This window comes from Siniperca chuatsi, linkage group LG20 (genome assembly GCF_020085105.1).
Source record: "Siniperca chuatsi isolate FFG_IHB_CAS linkage group LG20, ASM2008510v1, whole genome shotgun sequence".
NCBI lineage: Eukaryota > Metazoa > Chordata > Actinopteri > Centrarchiformes > Sinipercidae > Siniperca > Siniperca chuatsi.
In genome coordinates, this window is record NC_058061.1 from 1291784 (window position 1) to 1316327 (window position 24544).

General features: G+C 46.8%; 2 protein-coding genes across 3 annotated transcripts in view; both read right to left on the reverse strand.

The window, feature by feature from the left end:
• The window catches only part of rab40b (RAB40B, member RAS oncogene family), a 27601-nt gene extending 7909 nt beyond the window's left edge, over positions 1-19692 (reverse strand). Inside the window, exons 1-3 of the mRNA XM_044178238.1 lie at positions 18750-19692; positions 7634-7694; positions 3815-3875 (exon numbers count right to left, since the gene is read on the reverse strand). Of these exons, the coding sequence (XP_044034173.1) occupies positions 3815-3875; positions 7634-7694; positions 18750-18891 (264 nt within the window). The 5' untranslated portion in view covers positions 18892-19692. The remainder of the gene's footprint in view (positions 1-3814; positions 3876-7633; positions 7695-18749) is intronic.
• Positions 19693-19839: 147 nt separating this feature from the next.
• LOC122867436 (cytochrome c oxidase assembly protein COX11, mitochondrial) lies at positions 19840-24544 on the reverse strand. 2 transcript variants are annotated; one of them, XM_044178240.1, is made up of 5 exons: positions 24422-24544; positions 22995-23340; positions 22750-22905; positions 21594-21719; positions 19840-21454 (listed from the first exon to the last, which is right to left on the reverse strand). In XM_044178240.1, exons 2-5 carry the CDS (start codon positions 23289-23291, stop codon positions 21266-21268), a joined length of 768 nt encoding a protein of 255 aa, XP_044034175.1. In that variant the 5' UTR covers positions 23292-23340; positions 24422-24544; the 3' UTR covers positions 19840-21265. The 2 variants fall into 2 exon arrangements, with proteins under 2 accessions (XP_044034175.1, XP_044034174.1); XM_044178239.1 differs by having other exon boundaries at positions 24393-24516.

Below are 24544 nucleotides of genomic sequence, written 5' to 3' on the forward strand. Positions count from 1 at the left end.
AACGCTTGAAAACGTGGATTTTGCCCCGGTGCGTTATGCCACATTAATGTCACGCGTGGCTCACCTTCATTTACGGTTTCCGACTTGTGGCTTTTTGTTCACGACGGCATCCAAGTTGTAATTACACTCGGGGAAACTCAGATTTTTTTTTTTTACGAAAGCTCTGATGCATCTGACTTGGCGCTGAATAAAAATCACACAGTAAAGATTCATGATCAGCTTTTAGCCTCGCCGTTGCCATGGCGACGTCTCCTCTGTACCCACTAAAAGCCAGATGAGTGATGACAACAACAGAGCTTCATTCAATGAAAAGCGTTTTCTTTTCTTCTGCACTGGGAACATAACGAGGCAGTCTGTCTGATGTGTGGGATGAATGTCCTCACACATCCTCTCCGCTCCGTCTGTCTGAGGTCAGAACCACGACGAAGAACTCTCAGCAGCTTCGGCTCAGCATCGCACGTGGAAAACTGCTTCATTTCAGCTTCACAAACAGCTCTGACATGTTTAAAATACCTGGACTGAGACGGAACAAGCTGCTGACTGTCCATCATCAGCACATGGCTAACAGAGCACTAGCAGGGCTCAGCTATCAACTATCCGACATCCAGGAAACACAGCTAGCATAACATTAGCTGGGCTAAAATACTGTTAATCCAAGGCCAGCTAACAGAGAACACAGCTAGCATAACATTAGCTGGGCTAAAATACTGTTAATCCAGGACCAGCTAACAGAGAACACAGCTAGCATAACATTAGCTGGGCTCAACTCCTGTTAATCCAAGACCAGGTAACAGAGAACACAGCTAGCATATCATTAGCTGGGCTAACATACTGTTAATCCAAGGCCAGCTAACAGAGAACACAGCTAGCATAACATTAGCTGGGCTAAAATACTGTTAATCCAAGGCCAGCTAACAGAGAACACAGCTAGCATAACATTAGCTGGGCTCAACTCCTGTTAATCCAAGACCAGCTAACAGAGAACACAGCTAGCATAACATTAGCTGGGCTCAACTCCTGTTAATCCAAGACCAGCTAACAGAGAACACAGCTAGCATAAAATTAGCTGGGCTAAAATACTGTTAATCCAAGGCCAGCTAACAGAGAACACAGCTAGCATAACATTAGCTGGGCTAAAATACTGTTAATCCAAGGCCAGCTAACAGAGAACACAGCTAGCATAACATTAGCTGGGCTAAAATACTGTTAATCCAAGGCCAGCTAACAGAGAACACAGCTAGCATAACATTAGCTGGGCTCAACTCCTGTTAATCCAAGACCAGCTAACAGAGAACACAGCTAGCATAACATTAGCTGGGCTCAACTCCTGTTAATCCAAGACCAGCTAACAGAGAACACAGCTAGCATAAAATTAGCTGGGCTAAAATACTGTTAATCCAAGGCCAGCTAACAGAGAACACAGCTAGCATAACATTAGCTGGGCTAAAATACTGTTAATCCAAGGCCAGCTAACAGAGAACACAGCTAGCATAACATTAGCTGGGCTCAACTCCTGTTAATCCAAGACCAGCTAACAGAGAACACAGCTAGCATAACATTAGCTGGGCTCAACTCCTGTTAATCCAAGACCAGCTAACAGAGAACACAGCTAGCATAAAATTAGCTGGGCTAAAATACTGTTAATCCAAGGCCAGCTAACAGAGAACACAGCTAGCATAACATTAGCTGGGCTAAAATACTGTTAATCCAAGGCCAGCTAACAGAGAACACAGCTAGCATAACATTAGCTGGGCTAAAATACTGTTAATCCAGGACCAGCTAACAGAGAACACAGCTAGCATAACATTAGCTGGGCTCAACTCCTGTTAATCCAAGACCAGGTAACAGAGAACACAGCTAGCATATCATTAGCTGGGCTAACATACTGTTAATCCAAGGCCAGCTAACAGAGAACACAGCTAGCATAACATTAGCTGGGCTAAAATACTGTTAATCCAAGGCCAGCTAACAGAGAACACAGCTAGCATAACATTAGCTGGGCTCAACTCCTGTTAATCCAAGACCAGCTAACAGAGAACACAGCTAGCATAACATTAGCTGGGCTCAACTCCTGTTAATCCAAGACCAGCTAACAGAGAACACAGCTAGCATAAAATTAGCTGGGCTAAAATACTGTTAATCCAAGGCCAGCTAACAGAGAACACAGCTAGCATAACATTAGCTGGGCTAAAATACTGTTAATCCAAGGCCAGCTAACAGAGAACACAGCTAGCATAACATTAGCTGGGCTAAAATACTGTTAATCCAAGGCCAGCTAACAGAGAACACAGCTAGCATAACATTAGCTGGGCTCAACTCCTGTTAATCCAAGACCAGCTAACAGAGAACACAGCTAGCATAACATTAGCTGGGCTCAACTCCTGTTAATCCAAGACCAGCTAACAGAGAACACAGCTAGCATAAAATTAGCTGGGCTAAAATACTGTTAATCCAAGGCCAGCTAACAGAGAACACAGCTAGCATAACATTAGCTGGGCTAAAATACTGTTAATCCAAGGCCAGCTAACAGAGAACACAGCTAGCATAACATTAGCTGGGCTCAACTCCTGTTAATCCAAGACCAGCTAACAGAGAACACAGCTAGCATAACATTAGCTGGGCTCAACTCCTGTTAATCCAAGACCAGCTAACAGAGAACACAGCTAGCATAAAATTAGCTGGGCTAAAATACTGTTAATCCAAGGCCAGCTAACAGAGAACACAGCTAGCATAACATTAGCTGGGCTAAAATACTGTTAATCCAAGGCCAGCTAACAGAGAACACAGCTAGCATAACATTAGCTGGGCTAAAATACTGTTAATCCAGGACCAGCTAACAGAGAACACAGCTAGCATAACATTAGCTGGGCTCAACTCCTGTTAATCCAAGACCAGGTAACAGAGAACACAGCTAGCATATCATTAGCTGGGCTAACATACTGTTAATCCAAGGCCAGCTAACAGAGAACACAGCTAGCATAACATTAGCTGGGCTAAACTACGTAAATCCAGCAGGTAACATATCACAAAGATATCACAGCAGGGCTAAATTTTAGCGACAGGGCACAAAGCTAACTCAGCATTAGCAGGGTTAAGCTATCAGTCATGCAACTTCAGCTACACAAAGCTAACTCAGCATTAGCAGGGTTAAGCTATCAATAATCCAACTTCAGCTACACAAAGCTAACTTAGCATTAGCAGGGCTAAGCTGCCAGCAATGCAGTATCAGATAACAGAGCACATCGCTAACATAACATCAACTGGTCTAAAATCCCGGTAATGCAACGTCAGCTAGTAGGACATATAGCTAACATTAGCTGGTAACTACCAGCAAACCAACATTAGCTAATTATTACCTAAATCTAACTCAACATTAGCTCGGCTAAGATAGCAGTTAGCAGGGCAACCCCTGCTGCTTGACAAAGAAAAAAAAAAACCCCAATTTTTCAAACAGCCTATTAAACTCTTTCGTTACAGCTGCTCACTGTCACGTCAGTCACACAGGAACAGAAGCACTAATAGAATAGAAATAGAAATAATAATAAAATAAGTCCGCTAAAGTTACTCAGGCTTTATAAGAAAAGCTGAAAGTTGTAACACGTTGGCGCATGCGCACATGTAATCATATATATTATAATGAAGCTCAAAACCGTCCAGAAGAAGAAAGCTAACCTTTAATGTGCAGCAGAGCTCAAACTTGACTCCACAGCGGCTAGCTGCGCAGCATCGTTTTAGTGTTACAGCCTCTGAGACGTGCGTGTCTCACAGGTAACACATGGGACTGCACAGGTGTGGCAGCATGAAAGGAACTTACCTGTGCTCCTCTGGAATAGGACCTGAAGATAGTGCAGAATCGTCCCTGGCCAGACGTGTCCCTGAAGCAGCACAGAGAACAACAAGTCAGGGGTTGAGACATAAGGGTCAAAGGTCAAGCTACTTCACACAGACGCTAACGTTTAAATTGACACGCACCTTTAAAAAGGTAAACATTAGGGGACTTTCAACAATGTATGTAAAAAAGAGGTGGGAAAAAGAAGCTAATATAAAAATGAGCGAAGATGACTGGTCAAATATATGCAGGACACTATCTACCACCTGTAGCTCAGGTCTGTGGAGGGAATTCACCTGGAAAAACATTTTAAGGTTCTTTATAACCCCTAATATAAAAATGGCACAGAGTAACAATCCTGAACATGGTCGGTGTTGGAGAATGTGTGGTAATATGTCTGCTGGTCACTTCCATATCTTTTGGGAATGTCCTATTATTTCTTCGTATTGGATAGAGGTGGTGAAGGCAATTAGGTCAATATTTGGCTCAGAGCTCGAGTTTAATTTCAGTGTTATATATTTAGGAAATCTACCAACAGGGCTGAGGAAGTCAGTTAGATATTTGTTACAAATACTTTTAGCAGGTAGCAAGAAAGCAATAACCAGGAAATGGCTATGTAAAGATTCCCCGACAATTGCTGAATGGATAGAAATAATTAAGGAAATTTACGTTATGGAACGTTTAACTTTCTCTCTGAGACCCAAAAGAAATGTGAAGCATATTGGGAAAAATGGACATCTTATCTGAATACAAATTGAGATGTATAAGTCTTTATTTATGTATTTTTATTCATTTCTTTCCCTTTTCTTTTCCTCTTCTTATGTTTTATTTGATGTTGAGCGCTTATGTTAACCTATGATGATTTTGCCTGATGTAAAAAAAAAAAAAAAAAAAAAAAAAGGTAAACATTTAGTCTTTTCACCTTCTGAGGAAACTTACTGGAGTATCTTCACCATCTAAACAAACACTTAAACATTCCTGTTTCGAAACTACAGGCCAAGACGTCCGATTCAGGTCCGAGACCGGATCCAAATATGTGTCGCTGCATATCATGTCCCTTCTGAACAACGCGCTCGTGTTTTTACACATTTCCTCGCTGTCGTACGTTTCAGGTCCCGGACGTTGCAGCAGCAGCAGCAATGTTTGGACAGACTCGTGTCCTGAAAACAAAAAACACTTGACACTCGACTTTAACTTGAACATCGATGACTTGAACTCGATTTCCTCCCCGCGCCCAAAAAATGGAGAAAAAAAAAAAAAGCGTGCCGCGAATCAGCTTCTCACTTTCCAGCCAATCGCGTTGCAGAGCAGGAGGTAAACGTGTCAGCAGACAGACAAATAACGACTTGAAACACAAGTCCCGGACTTAACTTGAGACTCGTTGACTCTGGTCCTGACTCGGGACTTCGTTGCAAAATGAAAGCCTCGATCGCACTCGACGCTGACAGAAACCACGACCTGGCCTCAGGACTTATTTTAGCTGTCCTCTTTTCTTGCATCGTTCTGTATGAAATGTGGCGTTTAAATAAAGTTGTATGTCGTTGTTATTTTGGAATGACAGTTTTCGCTGTGGGCCTTTTCTCTGTGAAAAGAGAGCGTGCTTCCCCACAGCAGAGCTGAATACCAGAGCAGTGTTTTGGTTGGCTCGGGAGGACGCTCGCTGGCTGCTGGCCTGCTGCTTCTGACCGGGCCAGAGCGAAGCCGGTCTGTGAAAGTCAGGTGGTCCAACAAAACCAGAAGGATTCATCGTGAACGGGTACGGAGAGACGCCATCTGCTGCCATCAGCGGGACTGAACTCATTTACAAGAGTCAGAACAGAAAGTGACGGTGAAGCATCCCGAAACAGGAGTTATGTGTGTGTGTTGTTGTTGTGACGGTGCTCAAAGTGTGTGTAGCCAGGCAAAGGGCGCGCACGACACACACACACACACACACACACACACACACACACGAGCTAAAGCGTCTCATCCGCTTAAACATCAAACAAAGTTTCAGATTAATAATTTAATATTGACTCGGCTAAAAAGCAAAACCGCTCTAAAAATACCTCCGAGAGGGCTGCGAGGTTAGAGCCATGACTGTGTGTGTGTGTGTGTGTGTGTGTGTGTGTGTGTGTGTGTGTGTGTGTGTGTGTGTGTGCTTCTATAATCCCTCCCACGTCTTTCTTCTCTGAGTGAGTGTGTGGAGGTTTTAAAACATGGACGTCTACATGCAACACACGTGCGTTACTTGCCTTTTTGTCGCCGCGGCGGTGAGACTGTTTGTGTTCAGACGGCTGTTGTAACACAGTCAGACGTTTGTGTGTCTTTTTATTTTTATTCCGTCCTTTCAGAAGAGGCTGCAGGCTGATTTGAAAGTCTGATAGGACGGGGCCTTCCAGCGCAGCTGCATTGCAAAAAAGGACTTTGCTAATCATGAGTCAGTGTGAGATGACCTGCAGAGTTGCAGGTTGCATGGAAAAGTCCTCCGCTGATTCATCAGCTCACGACGGACAGTTTAAAGAAAGGATCTAATTCTTCCTTGTCAAAACCTGGCGCCTACATTACCCACAATGCAACTCTTCCTCTGACTGTTGGGTGTGAGGTTGTGGTGTGTTATGCTAGCAGCGGCTAACGCAGCCTGCGTCAGAAAGCAGCGAGCCCGGCAGACCTCCGCGGCTCGCCGCTTTCTGACGCCGCAGTTTCTAACCTGTCGCCTTCGGCCCCCGGCCGACGCTGACGCCGACTCGAGTGACATCACCTGAGGACGTTTATCGGACTCCGCTCGGCTCCCTCTGAGACTCCGAAGGCTTCGTACAACCTTTAAAAACATCTGCAGTAGAACTCAACACCTGGAAACACCTGGAGACAAACGCTGAGGTGGAAAATAAAGAGTTCACCTGTCAGGTCTCTTGGTGTCCCGACAGACTCCTTTAGACCACTTAGTGTTCTCGTACAGTCCCGTACGAGCGTGTCACCGCTGCTCGCTGACCGCATTAATCCGACCTAACAAGCGCACAGCAAGTTAGGTCGATGCTTTGGCCTCCCAACACCTCTAACACTCGCTAATTAACACCTCGCATCTCGTTCGTTTGAGCAGAAATGTGAAAGCCACAGTCTGCGATTTCAGGTCGAGCTGTGTGCTGGGAAGAAAGCGCGTTTCCCAAAACGCTGAGTCATTCCTTTAAGCCGCCGTAAATAAATTCCTAACTTGTGTAGGAAAAACTGCTTTTACACAAACAGAGACGGCAGAGAGCTACATGTTCTCACCGAACTCGGGTAAAACCATCATCCAGCCACAAAGATAACGAGCAGTCATCACTTTTCAATCAATATACTGTAAACTCCATTCACCTCCATTGTTTTTGCTCAGTGCTTCTGTTCCTGTGTGCGCTGGCGTGACAGCGAGCGGCTGTGACGAAAGAGTTTCCCCTCGGGGATCAATCAAGTGTTTCTGACTCTGAAAGCTCAGACGGATATCAAATAAAACCAAAGCCGTCTGACTGGAGTGACGAGAGAAAATGTGATTTTGGGCGATTTGGGTGAACTGTCACTTTAAAGAAAAGCCTTTGCCAAACCGTAGAAACCAAACGGTCAGCTGGAGGCACAGGAATAAGACCGAACTGTCCTTAACGTTTGGAAACACAGGCAGCTGCTGCCAACATGTCCGCCGGAGGCCGCGTCACCTGAAACAGCTGTTTATCCAGTCCAGCGGCCGCACACGCTTCCTGTTTATCTCTGGTCCAAACTCTCTGCTGCTGAAGATCACATGATCTGAGTGTGTGTGTGTGTGTGTGTGTGTGTGTGTGTGGGCGTCGACAGTACCAGAGCTGCAGCTTGACTCTCCTCCCGTCCAGAAGGATGGTGGTCGTCTTGTAGTCGATTCCTGAAACAAAACAGGACGAATAATAAAACACGAGTTATAAGAAACAAAAGCAACAGATACAGACGAGGAAGAAGAAAAGAAACCCGACGTGACGCTTTTTGCCGAAAATGTTTGAAACCAGCGATGAAGGTTCGGTTCAGACGAACTCTGGTATGTTTGCCCGTTTGGGTCGGGGTGCTGAAGCTCGTTCCTCATGAGCACAGGCGTGAAAGCGCCCGAACAGCAGTTTGTCTTTCGTTTGCTTTCGCACCACAAACTAACTGTTTGCGTGGAAGCAGACTCAGATCCTGCAGATCCTAACAGACCAAACACCAGAGTCCTGAATCCAGATGGACTGAATATATATTGTGCCAGATCCTTTTGGTAACTTCGACAGCGTAGGAAGCACTCCTGTCTTTTACTTCAGTAAACGCAGAAATATCATAATGTGACGAGAATAACGGTTCTGACAAAACGCAGGGCGAACTGTGGAGGCGGCGTGACGGCAGTGGAAACGTGCGAGGAGGCACAGTTAGATGCTGATTAGCCTGACGTGTCGGGGGACACTCAATAATGTCAGTTACAGAGAAATGTCTTAGCTAACATTAGCCACCATAGCACTTAGCTACCGGTCATTCCAGACCAGGCGAGGCTGCAGCGAAGCCTGCAGCAGAGCGGCGGCGTGCACAGGAACCACATCAGTCCACACACCGCCGGCCCCGGCCCTTATGAGCAGAATGAACCGCCACACTTGGCTGTGCGTCCTTCTCGTCTGCCGTTACAGCGGCCCGAGCAACACTTGAGCATCGAGGTTTGGTTGCGTCGCTGACAGAAGTTAAATCTTTGTTGCTTCATCACTTGTGTTGTTTATTAGTTGCAGAGTTGTTGTCAGTTTCACCAAAAACCTCCCCGACGTCACTGACCGTCACTGTTCTGTGATGAGACATCAAATCTGACAACAAAGTCTGACAATATTTCTAATAAAATGCATTTTGTAACTTTTTAATCTAGGCGAACCTAAACTCTGTCTGTGTGTGTAAGTCCTCCCTGGTTATTCTGAAAAAGACAATGTTACGGACTGAAAGGGTTTTAAATAGCGTCACTGTAAGGATGTTTCACGGGGATTAGAACCAGCAACTTCTCGGCCTCCATCCCCGCTGTTTCCTCTGACAGCAGATTAGGAAGAGTCTCATCCTTCCAACCGGGACGGCCACGGATTTACTTCAGTATTTCAGAGATTTGTACCAGCGCCCGCCAGCTTCAGACAAACACACAGTTCATCACTGACGCCGAGTTATTCAAAACATCCTCTACATGGCCATCCTGTTACACACACACACACACACACACACACACACACACACTTGATTAGCTGTTAATATCAGGCTGCTGTCACACGAGTCCCGGCAGGAACAAAAGCAGCGTCTCTTTTATAACAGTAATTATCAGGAGCTGTCTGCAAGTAACGACACTCCACTGTGATGTTTCAACAATGGCTGCCAAGTGCGCACACACACACACACACACACACACACAGATACATATGTTATGTAAATGCTCTCGACTGCAGCTCGCTGCTTTGCTGTGCAGAAGAGCTCAGAGTTACCATGAGTTACAGTAACACAAGCAGAGATGCTGCCTTAAGGCCCGGCCACCTCTGTTTACCTGGTGAGCTTACACCAGCAAAACCAGTTCACCTTTAGTTGTCGATCGAAGGTAAACTGGTTCGCACTAAAGGCCCGGTCGTCACCAAGTGGCGCGGCTAAATTCATCCGCACGTCTTTGCAAACTATGTAGCTCTGGAGGCTTAGTGATCTAGTTAGTTGGTGAATTATAGCTGGCAAGCTAACTGCTAACACGCTAGTAGCTCCTCAAGCTTCTTCCTATTTTCTCTGTACCGGACCGTTGACTGACATCTGTTCTCAGGACTGTTCATCATTTTATTTAACAACAAGTTATTGAAGAAGGAAAAAAAGCTCGCTAACTGACAGTTAGCGAGGTCATTAACGCAGTCACTAACAGGACAATAAGTTCACACAGTTGTATCACAAGTCACAAGATGTCTCACAACTGTAAACCATTCATCGACGAGTTAGTCCGCTGATCACGGTGATTACATGGAAATAAACTGATTCCACCATTTTGTAGAAAGAAACGTCAGGGGGAATAAGAGCTATTGTGACCGACTAGTGTTCGCATGTTCCCGGCTGGCTAGCATGTTAGCGGCTAGCTCACCAGCAGGAAGTATCAGAGGACGAGACAGAGACTTCAGACTATCAGAGCGAAGAGAGGAGGGAGGTCTGAACAAGAGAACAGGACGTGATATGATCGGAGTTATTCTGGGAGGAAAGCAACACACCAGTCCAACCTACACACATATACATGTTCAAGTTATCACACACACACACACACTCACGCAGACACACACAGGCATGCATGATGCATGAAGCATCTTGGGAAAGTGGCGTTACGTAAGAGGCTGGAACAGTGAGGTTTGTTGACAGACGTCAAAACAGTTTGCAGCTGCCTGCTGGGTGTGTGTGTGTGTGTTTCATGTTCTTATATCCTGGTGGGGACTTTAACCTGACTGCACACTACCTCGTGGGGACTTGTGTCACTGTGGGGACAAACACTGAGGTCTGAATGTGTGTGTGTGTGATGGTGGGGGTCTACCAAAGGACTAAGCCAGTGATTTACAAGATAATTCTGGACTGCTAAAACTCTTATTATATTAGTTTTGTTTAAAATTTCTAATCAGTAATTTTAACAATATACTCAGAAAGTTAACTGCTGAGCTTTGGTAACATGAAACATGTGGTAACATGGTGAAACAGCTAAATAAAAGTGTGATGGGGCAAGTTTTAGCCGTGCTAGCAGCGTGGCTCTATGGATGGTAACGTCTGTCTGTCTGTCCACCACTTTGATCCAGACTGAAGCATCTCAGCAGCTGCTGGACTGTGATGAGACGTGCTTCATCGTTCATGCTCCCCTCAGGATGAACTGTAATCACTCTGCTGATCCTCTGACTTTCCATCTAGCGCCACCATCAGGTCGACATGTTAACGCGTCCGACACTTTGGTTTCTGACCAAACACCTGCAGAGCTGATGGCGCTCCCATCAGCCTCAGCTGTGTTTACTGCTAACTAGCTAATGTTAGCATGCAAACATGCTAAACTAAGATGGTGAACATGGTAAACATACCTGCTAAACATCAGCATGTTAGCATTGTCACTGTGAGCATGTCATAATACAGATGTTAGCATTTAGCTCAAAGCCCTGCTGTGGCTAAGTACAGCCTCACAGAGCTGCTAGCACGGCTGCAGACTCTAAAAACAGCGCAGGGGGCGTGTTGCTTCAGGTACCGCTGAGACATGAAATACAGTTTGAGTAACAGATCGGTGAATTTGAAGGCTTCTCAGACACCAGCAGTTCATGATGCTATAAGAGATAAAGTCGGTCTGAACGTGGCCTTGGCTTGTGAACTGTTTTCCAGGCAGTCAATGGTTGAAGTTCACTTCCAAATTGTTCAAAAATGTGCTTGAGACTTGTTTCGGTAAGCTGATCCATCACACTGAACATCGTATCCGCTAACTCCAGCTGCCACATAAACTAAAATATTGACCTCTGACATGTGGTGTGACAGAGAGTAGAAAGTCTCCTAAATGTAATATTCAGTATCAGAACCTCTGTCTAACATCACGTTCAGCCCTCCCGTTTCACCTAAAATAACCTTCCATGTTTCATTATCCTAACACCGGGTGGTTCGTCACCGTCACTCTGTCCTCGCCTTCCTCCATCTGTCCGTCTCTCACCTCTCAACCATCTGCCACCTTTCCTCACTTCATGTCTCCAACCGGCTTCCTGTTCTCATTTGCACTCACAAACACAAACACAAATACAAAATGTTCAGCGCATCTTCTTCTTAAATATATGCCGCTAACCCGGTGATTAGCCCCACTAATCGTACATTAGCTTGTTCTGTGGTGGCTTAATCTTGCTAACGTTATGTTAGCTTACGTTTTTTTTTTTAACTGTTTTTGGACTTTGCCACTAGCTAAACTATGCTAAAATTACGTTAGCTGAGTCCTGCAATTACTTAATGCAGCTATCGTTAGCTTCCTGTCCTGTTAGCTGACAATGAATGAACAATGTCAGTCAGTTAATTTAATCACAACACGTGCTAATTATTATTTATTTACACAGAAAACATTTAACAGCTCCGAGCTCCAGCTGAAATGACCACGTGTCGTCCAAACACTAAAGTGAGATGCTGATTAAAGATAAATAAATCTCTGTATTTTTCATGCACTAGCCAAGGTCACCCTCTGTATGAGTGGGATCACACATCCAGAGGAATGAGTCAGCCTCTCCTGGCAACACCGACAGCATCTCCACCTTCTTCATCATTATACCCCCACCGAGCTGCTCTCAGCGCGAGCTCGCACACACTCGCACATTCGTCAAGTCTCCCTGAGGCTCGACTCTCAGGGATTTCAAAAGGTTCAGCTGAGAAAATGGAAGACTGGAGTGTTTTTGAGAAGAGGTTACACAACAACCCCAAAGAAATGTTACGAAACAGCAGTTCAGGGGCGTTAAAAACATATTGGAAACAAACATTTGGCTTTTCTTTATTTGTCTCATTTGTGAGTAATTACCAACGGCCCATAAAATATCTAAAATAAACTGTGAGAGCGTTTGTGTGCATTTTTGTGAGCTCGCGTTGGCGTGTTCTCCGAGCTGTAATCAAGACTTCCCCGTGTGGTTTTGGCACCGCCCTCCCACCGCAGCCTGTAATAGCAGCTCTTCTCCGGACTTGGCTGAAGAGCGAAGCCCCTGCCGGGACGCCTGCGGCCTCCACGGCGTTGATCCTGCTCCAGTTGAGCCTGCAGTCGTCCCGCAGTTTCACCGCAAAGCTCCCCGTTAGGGAGGCAGCCAACCACAGCTATGTCTCCGTCTCCCGTCATACCTCCTATTAAAAGGACGATGACCCAGACTCGCTGCTCGTCTCCGCCCGCTGCTGCTGCTGCGAGAACACGAGCTCATTGGCTGATGGAGGTGAACAGCTGGTGGAGCTGATCCTCCAGCTGTTCAAGCACCGCAGAAGAAGAAGAGGACGCAGCGAGACGACGTCATTAAAAAGCTCAGATGGTGGAAAGCCATGATGGAAACATGACGTTTCTGTTGGTTTCACGCAGAACCGTTTACTCTATAAACATGGCGCGGGGGGACAACTTCTCGAACGGTTTAGATCAAAACTTGCTGTTTACAGCAAACAAAGTACTTTCGTAGATAAATCCAGTTATCAGCTAAATAAACAAATAAAAATCCACCCACTCAAACTGTTTTTCAGAGCTCCTCTCATCCATCCAGGCTGACGTTTTCCTTTTTCCAGTCATCCCTGACCTTTGACCTCCTCCCTGCAGGCTGCTGCTGGTTCTGTCAGCAGTCTGAAGCAGCGAGGCCTTTTCTGTTGTCGCTCCGCACGTCAGCTCAACGCTTCAAATACTGAAGCTGCGGCAGGAGAGATTTACTTTCATGCGAGGATCCACTCGTCTTATCAGAGTCACAGAGCGAAGCAGCGACACGTCGGCGTTAAAGCTGTGCAGTAAAATCCCGTCGAACACAAAGCTCTGCCGTCGCTTTGGTGCATAAAAACACACGACAACATGAAAGTGCTGCGTGGATTTACGGCTGCTGAATTTTAAACTATTCTCTGCCTGTAAAGGCAGTAAAAACAAACCTAATGTTTCTTAAAACCACGAGACGGGACAAGAAATAGTCCGACACATAACCAAGGTGTCATTTTTACACTTCAGTCTTTGTTCAGATGAAACAAACAAGATATAGCGTGTTAATCAGTGAGCTGCAGAGGTGCTGTTAGCTGAATTTTGTTACCCTTAGACAGAGCCAGGCTAGCTGTCTCCAGTCTTTATGCTAAGCTAAGCTAACCAGCTGCTGGCTGTAGCTTCATATTTAGCGTACAGACATGAGAGTGGCATCAATCTGAACATCTGACTCTCCCAAAACTATTCCTTTAATAAAGAGTTACTGCAGAGCTAACGAGCTACAGTTAGCAAGCTGGTTAGCTTGCTCACTAACGGGACAATAAGGGATCCAATAACTGGATGGTGACACAGCTAACAAGCTACGATAGCTTCCTCCATGTTTGACGTCTGAGAGGACGGACAGTCCGTCCCGTCGAGACGGTTTGCTGTTGGTCCACGGAGCGACGTGTCGAAATTCACAGTTTGTGCGTAAAAGTTGAACTCGACGTGAAAAGTATGTGCATATTAACTTCAAATCCACTGATCAGTTTGATTGAAATCAATTGATTTCGCAGCAAAGTTTAGTCCGTCTGAAGGTGAAGAAGAGACTGCGATGATGTCGGATTTTGTTGCACTTACTGCAGCGAGCATCGTCAACTCAAGCAAAGAAACCCTCGAACCAGAGAAGTCTTAAAAATAACGAGTGATTAACTGGTTCTCAAAGTTGTTGCTGATTAAATTTCTGCCATTTGACTGATCAATGAGTCATTTCAGCTCCAGCAGCAGCTCTCCGCACTCACACTACGCAGCCCTCTTTCTTCACATTGCAATTATTACATGTATGAAGTCACTCACTGTTGGCCAGAAGCTGCAGACCTCCAACATGGCCGCCGGAGCGCGCGTTACATCATCTGTAATGTGTGTGTGAAGCGTTGAACGAGTCGAGTCGTCCTGGACGCCGCCTGCAGAGTCAGCGTGAGTCATGAGCAGCTGCCTGCCAGCGTTTATTAATACAGCGCCTCTCACACACACACACACACGAGGAAGATGATGTTAAACAATATGAAGAAGGTTTCTATATTTGCACGTTGTGGTAAATTTTAAAAAATAATTATTTAACTTATTACAAAGAAACTCTGATCCGTGAGATAAAAACCTTTTCCAAAAGGAATTACTTTTGACAAGTTGCAGGAAATTCAGAAATAAGAATCAAAATCTGGACGGAAAACAGAACAAAACAAACCTTTGCTCTGTTCTCAAACACGTGGAAGAAAAAACATGAAAATAATAATATTCGTGTATGAGACAATAAATCAGCATGAGAAAAAATAACTAATCCTGGTACAAAATCCTCCAAGGATGTGAGTACTTCCTCCACCGCTGTACAATACGTATCATTCCTTTAATTCTGTCCATCATCACAAACATCAGTGAAGGAAGTGAATCTACAAACTGCAGAACTCTTGTTTAGTTTTGACTCTGAGATCTGAGGCGGGTGCAGCTCCGACCAACGAACACGCTTCTCACGAGTCTGCCGAGTCTTGTTCGACAGCCCTGATTTCTTTGTGGAAGCGTTTGAGACTAAATGAAGCTGCAGGAGCGACGGCAGCCTGTTCCTGCTGTTACTGAGAGTCTCATGTAACGATCAATCAGAGTCTCATGTAACGATCAATCAGAGTCTCATGTAACGATCAATCAGAGTCTCATGTAACGATCAATCAGAGTCTCATGTAACGATCAGAGTCTCATGTAACGATCAATCAGAGTCTCATGTAACGATCAGAGTCTCATGTAACGATCAATCAGAGTCTCATGTAACGATCAATCAGAGTCTCATGTAACGATCAGAGTCTCATGTAACGATCAATCAGAGTCTCATGTAACGATCAGAGTCTCATGTAACGATCAATCAGAGTCTCATGTAACGATCAGAGTCTCATATAACGATCAATCAGAGTCTCATGTAACGATCAATCAGAGTCTCATGTAACGATCAGAGTCTCATGTAACGATCAATCAGAGTCTCATGTAACGATCAATCAGAGTCTCATGTAACGATCAATCAGAGTCTCATGTAACGATCAGAGTCTCATGTAACGATCAATCAGAGTCTCATGTAACGATCAATCAGAGTCTCATGTAACGATCAGAGTCTCATGTAACGATCAATCAGAGTCTCATGTAACGATCAATCAGAGTCTCATGTAACGATCAATCAGAGTCTGTTGACGGAGGTGAAGATGTTTCTGTGAGTTTCCCCACAGCTGCTGAGACGAGCACAGACACGCCGGAGAAATCAACATCTGCAGACTGCAGGCTTCATTCAGCCTGTTCACGCTGCTCACAGTGCTAACGCTATACACGCTGCTCACGCTGTTAACTGCTCACGCTGCTCACAGTGCTAACGCTATACACGCTGCTCACGCTGTTAACTGCTCACGCTGCTCACAGTGCTAACGCTATACACGCTGCTCACGCTGTTAACTGCTAACGCTGCTCACAGTGCTAACGCTATACACGCTGCTCACGCTGTTAACTGCTCACGCTGCTCACAGTGCTAACGCTATACACGCTGCTCACGCTGTTAACTGCTCACGCTGCTCACAGTGCTAACGCTATACACGCTGCTCACGCTGTTAACTGCTCACGCTGCTCACAGTGCTAACGCTATACACGCTGCTCACGCTGTTAACTGCTCACGCTGCTCACAGTGCTAACGCTATACACGCTGCTCTCACGCTGTTAACTGCTCACGCTGCTCACAGTGCTAACGCTATACACGCTGCTCACGCTGTTAACTGCTCACGCTGCTCACGGTGCTAACGCTAACACGCTGCTCACGCTGTTAACTGCTCACGCTGCTCACAGTGCTAACGCTATACACGCTGCTCACGCTGTTAACTGCTCACGCTGCTCACAGTGCTAACGCTATACACGCTGCTCACGCTGTTAACTGCTCACGCTGCTCACAGTGCTAACGCTATACACGCTGCTCACGCTGTTAACTGCTCACGCTGCTCACAGTGCTAACGCTGCTACACGCTGCTCACGCTGTTAACTGCTCACGCTGCTCACAGTGCTAACGCTATACACGCTGCTCACGCTGTTAACTGCTCACGCTGCTCACGCTGCTAACGCTATACACGCTGCTCACGCTGTTAACTGCTCACGCTGCTCACAGTGCTAACGCTGTACACGCTGCTCACGCTGTTAACTGCTAACGCTGCTCACAGTGCTAACGCTGCTACACGCTGCTCACGCTGTTAACTGCTAACGCTGCTCACAGTGCTAACGCTATACACGCTGCTCACGCTGTTAACTGCTAACGCTGCTCACAGTGCTAACGCTATACACGCTGCTCACGCTGTTAACTGCTAACGCTGCTCACAGTGCTAACGCTATACACGCTGCTCACGCTGTTAACTGCTCACGCTGCTCACAGTGCTAACGCTGTTCACGCTGCTAACAGTGCTAACGCTATACACGCTGCTCACGCTGCTCACAGTGCTAACGCTGCTCACGCTGCTAACAGTGCTAACGCTGCTAACAGTGCTAACACTGTTCACGCTGCTCACAGTGCTAACACTGTTCACGCTGCTAACAGTGCTAACACTGTTCACGCTGCTCACGCTGTTAACTGCTAACGCTGCTCACGCTGTTAACTGCTAACGCTGCTCACGCTGCTAACTGTGCTAACACTGTTAACGCTGCTCACGCTGTTAACTGCTAACGCTGCTCACGCTGCTAACAGTGCTAACACTGTTAACGCTGCTCACGCTGCTAACAGTGCTAACACTGCTAACGCTGCTCACGCTGCTAACAGTGCTAACACTGCTAACACTGTTAACGCTGCTCACAGTGCTAACACTGCTCACGCTGCTCACGCTGTTAACTGCTCACGCTGCTCACGCTGTTAACGCTGCTAACACTGCTCACGCTGTTAACTGCTCACGCTGCACACGCTGTTAACTGCTCACGCTGTTAACGCTGCTAACACTGCTCACGCTGTTAACTGCTCACGCTGCACACGCTGTTAACTGCTCACGCTGTTAACGCTGCTAACACTGCTCACGCTGTTAACTGCTCACGCTGCACACGCTGTTAAAGCCTTCCTGTAAATTCAGAATGTTTCTACAGGAGCCCAGAACGGACAAAGCAAACACCGGCTCTAGAGAGGGCCGTTCGCGTTTTTCTCGAGTTTCGCAGCCGCCGTAGTTTCTCCTACACGCATGGAAGGGGAGGGCGAGGCGAGCGGAGTTCAAATGGCTGCAAACTGCAGTTTCACCACTAGAGGCCGCTAAACCCTCCACACTGGACCTTTAAGTAAAAGTACAAATGCCACAATGTAAAAATACTCCATTACAAGTAAAAGTACACAAGTATCGGCTTAATGTACCTAAAGTATCACAAGCTAGTTTTAACTACTTTATACACAGTTAGCTAGTTTAGTCCAGTGGTTCCCAACCTAGGGGTCGGGCCCCTCCACAGGGTCAGCAGATAAATCTGAGGGGTCCTGAGATGATTGATGGGAGAGGAAAGAAGAAGAAACAAAGTTCTGATACACAAACCTGTTTTCAGTTTTGGACTTTTCTCTAATCTTCGAACAGTTATTGAAACGAAACCATGTGAGAAGTTTAGAGGAGAAATGTCTCTTTGGAGGAACTGATAACAGCTGAGAGCCTCTGAAACATGACGAGGAGACGCGACTACACACTGACTTTATATCAGAGGTCACAAGACAAAAAGGCTGTGAATCGCTGGTTTAATCTTTAACAACGTGGTGAATTTAATAAGCTTATATGTTTTTATATGTACAATCTGAAAAGTAACCACTAGCTAAAGCTGTCAGGTAAATGAAGTGCAGTAAAAGTACAATACCGGAGTAGAAGTATGAAGTAGCAGGAACTCAACTGAAGTACAAGAACTCAAACTTGTACTTCAGTACAGCACCTGAGTAAACGCACTCAGGTGCGTCCTGCCACTGTCCCCCAGTGTAGACTTTGAACTCCCTGTGGTTAAGGAGGTTTTCCAGTTCAGAGGCTGGTTTCCAACTGGTGTCTCGGGTAATGTGTGTGTGTGTGTGTGTGTGTGTGTGTGTGTGTGTGTGTGTGTGTGTGTGTGAATGAGTTGGTGTTGATCACGAGAGCTGTCACTCGGTTTGATCCGCTGGTTGAGTCTCGCGGTCCGCCCTGCGTAAACTGTGCGTAAAAACAGGAAATCGGCGCGCGGATGACAGGTGGGTTTAAGATAAAAAAAAAAAACGACCTTTTGTCCACACCCCCCCCTCCGGCCCGGGGGTCACTGACTCACCCATGTTGTATCCGTACGGGGACTCGGAGGCTCCGTCCTGCAGGCTCGCCAGGATCTCGCCCTTCCCGACATCGCTGTCTCCCACCAGCAGGAACTTGAGCAGGAAGTCGTACGCCCTCACCGGGCTGCTTCTGTGGCTCATCCTCGCGCCGGACGACAGCCGCCGTGTCCCATCATGAGATGAGATTCGGCAGCACGGAGCCGAACTCCCCCTCCCCTCCCCTCCTCCAACAGCCCGGTCCAGAGCGACAAGCCGGGAGAGAGAGACGCGTAAAGTCCGCCGAAATAAATCCGCGACGGTTAAAGTCCCTCCACGATCCACTACGGAGCCTCTGCGTGTTTACATGCAACAAACAGTTTGGTCACCCGGTGCAGACCGGGTCCCGGAGAACTACAACTGTCCAGCGTGAGCCACCAAATGACGGGGTTACTGTGCCGGCCGCGCGCACAGGACACACCGCGCTTTTACGCACGAAGGTAAAACGGTTCAGTTCGGCTCCTGGACTCCGGACTGGGGAGGAAGAACTGACGGATCTGTGGCCCCCCTCCCTCCGCCTCCCTGCTCCGGGGGAGGTGGTGTCGCTGCCTCCGTCTGATTGGTCCATCCTGCGAGTTGCTAGGGCAACCTGGTGCGCGGACCTGACGCTGGAGACGTTGGATTCGCTCCCCGCGTGACGTCAAGCTGCGCAGATGAGCGCACTACTTCCTGCCTGAGCCTACAAAATAAAAGCCTTCAACGTTGCCATCAACACACCTTCAAAATAAACTCACATTTACATTCAAGTTTTATAACACGTTTTTATAATGATCTTAAATGAGTTAATGTCTTTCAGAAAAGGAGGGAAATGTGTTAATTTAAATTATTTTTCGAGGCCGTAATATGAATTCTTTGCTGCTGTCAGAAATGGACAAAGAGCAGAGTCTATAAACAAGTTACACCTTCATGTTAAGCTTCACTTTTCTACAGCTCCTCTTCCTCTGCTGCCACCTGGCGTCCAAAACGAGGCAGATCAATTATTTTAACTTCAACAGGAAACGGGCTCTTCTTCTTCTCCAAAACAAACTCAAGAACAAAACCACAGTCACATCATTTCTCAGTCATTCAGGTCAGTTTTATTTTTACCTAGTTTTAACTACAGGACGTCATCATGAATAAATAAACAGTGAACGGAAGGAAGAAGGAAGAAAGAAAAACACCTGAACGTGTTTTAACCGTCAGAGTATCACCTTCTTCCTCAAGATGTTTTGGTGAAACGTCTCCGTTTCCATCAGGAAGTCAAACATCCTAAATGTTTAATCTGCCCGTTCAGTCGCTCGGGTCGACTTCTTCTTCTTCTTCTTCTTCTACTCTCGCTGTTTGAAATCAGCGAAATCTCTGCAGGAGTTCAGACTCAGTCATAATTTATTGATTTATCTTTAGAACAACGATCTGCTGCGATAACTGTCAGAAGCCTCGGCGGCTGTTAAATCACACATTTACTGATTTCCATAAAGTCTCTCAGGCAGCAGAACACAGTTTTCAGTTTCTGTCTGTTCCTCGTCTCACCGCCGCGACCACGAGCGAAGAGAAACAAACGCCTGCAAGTGAAAAACCAATCCAACGCACCCTTTCCTTAGAAAGAGTTCCCTTAACACATCAGCCGACGGAGTGAGAGGAATTTACAGACTAATACTTTAAAAACTCGTTTCAAGAGGTTTCTGGGATCAGTCAGTTTTTCCAGGACTTTTCAATGACTGCATTAAACAATTCCAGGATGTACGACGGAGCATTAGGGCCACTGTTGGGAAAATAATCTGATCTGATATTTTGAGAATTAAGTTGCAGCGTTATGAAGACGGAACAAAAGGCGCGTGTTATTCTCAGATCAGTCCGAGTGCTGCGGTCTGGACTCTGGCGGCTGCTCCGCGTCGCGGCTGTAGACGAGGACGCGGTTTGGAAAATGCCTCCGATGCAGAGCGGCACGCAGCCTCGAACGGGGCAACAACTCCGACCGCGCAGCAGGCGGATTCCGGCTGCCGGCACGTTACTTCAGAGCTGTAATCCCTTCACAGTTGCCTGCAGGACGCCAGGTCGCCTCGGCGACGTCTTATTGACTCATACGTCATGTTTCGCTGTATTTCAATATCCTAAAATCTCTATTAACAAGGAGCTTATTGGTGAAAGCTGTAACTTGTAAAAGCTGACCGGCTGCACCTCTTTACTACGACGTTAGGCCTCTGACTGTCGACAAATATTAAAACGCTTTCTTGAAATTTTTCGACTTTATTCTGAAAATCTCTGAATCGCTTCCCCCCAACAGTGGCTCCGATACTCCGAGACACGGGGAACAACAACAAGTATGGCGGAGCTTCTTCTTCTTCTTGCTGAGTTCCAGATTAAACGCACCACTCGTATAGTGAGGAACGTCCTTCGGTCTCAACAAACAGTCTGCACCTGGCGTTTCCTCGGACCGAGTTCTGAACCAGAATCAGGCTCCTGGTTCAGAATCTGGACGATCGTCTCAGCTGTCGACGGATCAGTTGTAGCTGTATCCGGGCAGAGGGAGCTTCTGACCCTCCTTGGCCTCGAAGAAGGTGTAGGACAGGGTGATGGTGTCCACTCGGGCCATCCGGGGGTCCTCGTCGAACTCCGGGTCGATGTAGAAGAAGACGGGCATGTCCACCTCCTCGTGAGGGTTCAGACGCTGCTCCTCGAAGCAGAAACACTGCGGAGAGACGACGGAGAACCACACGTTCAACAGCTGGACGCAGAAACATTATTCTACCGTCAAGGATACACTAGAGGCGTCCTGGGACCTGGAACAGGTCTTGTGGACTTTGGAGGACCCGGCAGCTACAGACTACCTGGATCTTGTTGAAGTACTGCCCCGCCTCGAAGGGGACCACGTTGTAGGTGGAGATGCCGATGATTGGTTTATCTGTGGGGTTCTTTGCTCTGTAGAAAGCCAGCGCCGTCTCACCTGGAACCACCTGCAAAACAAGCACACACAGAAACCCTTTACAGCTAGTCTGGCTCCAGACCTGAGGCAGGACCAGAACAGGGCTGGTGCTGGCTCCAGACCTGAGGCAGGACCAGAACAGGGCTGGTGCTGGCTCCAGACCTGAGGCAGGACCAGAACAGGGCTGGTGCTGGCTCCAGACCTGAGGCAGGACTGAACAGGGCTGGTGCTGGCTCCAGAAAGGACCAGAACTGGGCTGTGCTGGCTCCAGACCTGAGTGGACCAGAACAGGGCTGGTGCTGGCTCCAGACCTTTGGTGCTGGCTCCAGACCTGAGGCAGGACCAGAACAGGGCTGGTGCTGCGTCGGGACTGAGGTTGAAAATGAACTGGATGTGTGAGATAGTGACGGAGTTTGTGCCGAATGAGAGACGAGAAATCAGCCGTCGCGGTCGCAGGTGTAAGACACTTGGATTGAAATCTTTGCCAAATAAAACACAGCGTCCTAACTTCAGGTGGGCTTCATTTGGCAAAGATGTCCGCCGCTTACACGTGTCTGGTTCACGTGACGCGCCGCAGGGCTTCGACCGCATTAACATTCGCTTTAAAACGAAGGAAACGCACTGAAAATCCCCAGCGGTTCAAACGACGAGACGTTCTTCGGCGGCAGGTTCGAGGGGTCGAAGAGAACGCGACGCATTCGTGTTCTCGTATTTTGAATTTACTCTTTGGCACGAATGAAGCTCGCGCCACGCGTCTCCGCACTTTGACTTCACCTTCGTGTTTCTGACTTTCGGAGTTTAAATACCAAAAGCCAACTAAAACAAGAAGAAGAGCAGTTTGCACTCACTTTATTTAAGGCGTTTCGTTCTGAACAAAGCGAGTGAATAATATTCTCTAAACGTAACGTTGAGTCGACCGCCTCATATTTGCTTCTCTTAAACTTCACGTGAAATGATTGCTCTGACATTTCTGTCGGCGCGTCGGCGTGAACGGGCGGAAACTACTGGGAACAGAAGGTCTTGGTACGAGGCCCACTGAGGAAGGAGGACCCGGGTCTTACGAAGATCTCCGTCTGCTGCGGTTTGAAGTTCCACTGCATGCTGGCGTGCCGATCTGCGTTGAAGGTGATCTTGAGGACGCGTTCCTTCACCGGCTTCATCGTCTCCACCAGATCTGCGTCGTGGCCGGCCACCGCCGTGCCGCCGAGCCCCGACGCCTGACGGGCAGAAACACAGCGGTCACACCTGCAGGCTGGAGGTGAAAAACATGTGGAACAGGAAGTTGTTGTTGTTTTGTTGTCCTCACCTGGCAGTAGAGCCTGTAGAGCGGCACTGCAGCGTACGACAGGCCGATCATCCCCACCCCGGCGGCGGTGATGTACGTCAGCACCGTCTTGTTCCTGGTTTTCCACTCCTCCTCCTGGCTCTTGGACTTCCTGTTTCGGCTCTTGGCGCCTCGGCTCGGAGTGTGGACGCGCTGGGGAAGCCTCCGCCGCAGGAGGTGCTCAGCCTGAGAGTGCAGCGTCCTCGGAGCGCTGCAGCGAAACGTCCGGACGCATCGCGTTAACAACACCTGAGGACGTACCAGGAGGGGGAGCAGCATGGCCGGGGCTGCGGTCGGTCCACACCTGAAGCTGGGTCTGGAAACTCACCTGGGTGGAGGACAAACACCAGTCAGCTCAGAGACACTTGACTTCAAAATAAACATAAAATATCTGCAAAGGTTTGTAGAGGTGAATTAGAAAAATTACTTATTTTAATAATAAAGATTTGTGGCTGCAGCTAATGACCATTTTCATTATCGATTAATCGTCTATGACACATTAGAAAACTGTGTCCATCACAATGTTAAGACAAGAGCAGCAAATTCTGACATTTAAGAACCATCAAATGTTTGCTTCTGCTTGCATAATTACCTAAATAATTCATAAATTATCAAAATCGTTGTCGTTTAATTAATTGATTCAGGACTTTATTTTATGCAAAACAAATTCAACCAATACATTATCTTCTGAGAGCACCGAACCAAACTCCGTTCAAACAAGTTACACTTTACACAACATATATATCTCATGCCTGTTGCAATACGACTAAATTAAAACAAAATACTTTTCCCAACTTGGTAAAAGCCACTCTTCAATTCGGCATATGACTCGCTCTCTAAGCAGCACCTTTACAATGCAGGTCGAGCTGGAAATGTGAATTACCCTCGGCCAGTAAAGAGCGTTTGGAATTACTTTAATAAACGTAACGTTACATTTTCATCGTGCTGTCGGTGGTTCACATGTATGCCGAATTCGCCAGCGAAAACTGGCGTTTCTGAAAATGTCTCCAGTCATATAAAAGTATGCTTGTCCGTGTGCTAAAACACAGAAAAGCCTTAATTTCTCCAGTTTTTGGTCGAGGTTCGCGCGCTATTTTAACCACGAAACAAAGCACTGAACGATTATCGGAGTAAATACACATTTACTTTTAAGTTCAGCTTAATTGATATTGATTGATTGATTGATTAAACAAGTTGTTAAATTTAACAAAACGAGATAACAGTCATGTGACTGACATCCCTCTGACCTACAGTATCCAGGTGTCACTGTCTGCTAGCTCAGCTAGCATGCTAACACAACTATTGGAAACGTAAAACGACAGCTTCGTTAAAAACACGGTTTGCTTTAGTTATTTTAAATAAACTCTAACATGCCGGTACCTTCAACGATAAGCTCCACTGTCACTCACCGCGGGACAGCAACACATTACCGAACAGGTTTGGCGGAAATGTGCGTAACACCTGTGCAACACGGAATTAGCTCCCTTTCAGACACAAGCGTAAAGGTTCCGCACGCACACACACACATACAC

Excerpts from the sequence above, each read along its gene's own strand:
- LOC122867436 (XM_044178240.1), bottom strand. The coding sequence starts at position 23,291 with ATGCTGCTCCCCCTCCTGGTACGTCCTCAGGTGTTGTTAACGCGATGC. Across the intron at positions 21,720-22,749 it reads CGCAGCAGACGGAGATCTTC|GTGGTTCCAGGTGAGACGGC; the intron begins GTAAGACCCGGG and ends CTTGTTTTGCAG. Across the intron at positions 21,455-21,593 it reads AGTACTTCAACAAGATCCAG|TGTTTCTGCTTCGAGGAGCA; the intron begins GTAGTCTGTAGC and ends GTCTCTCCGCAG.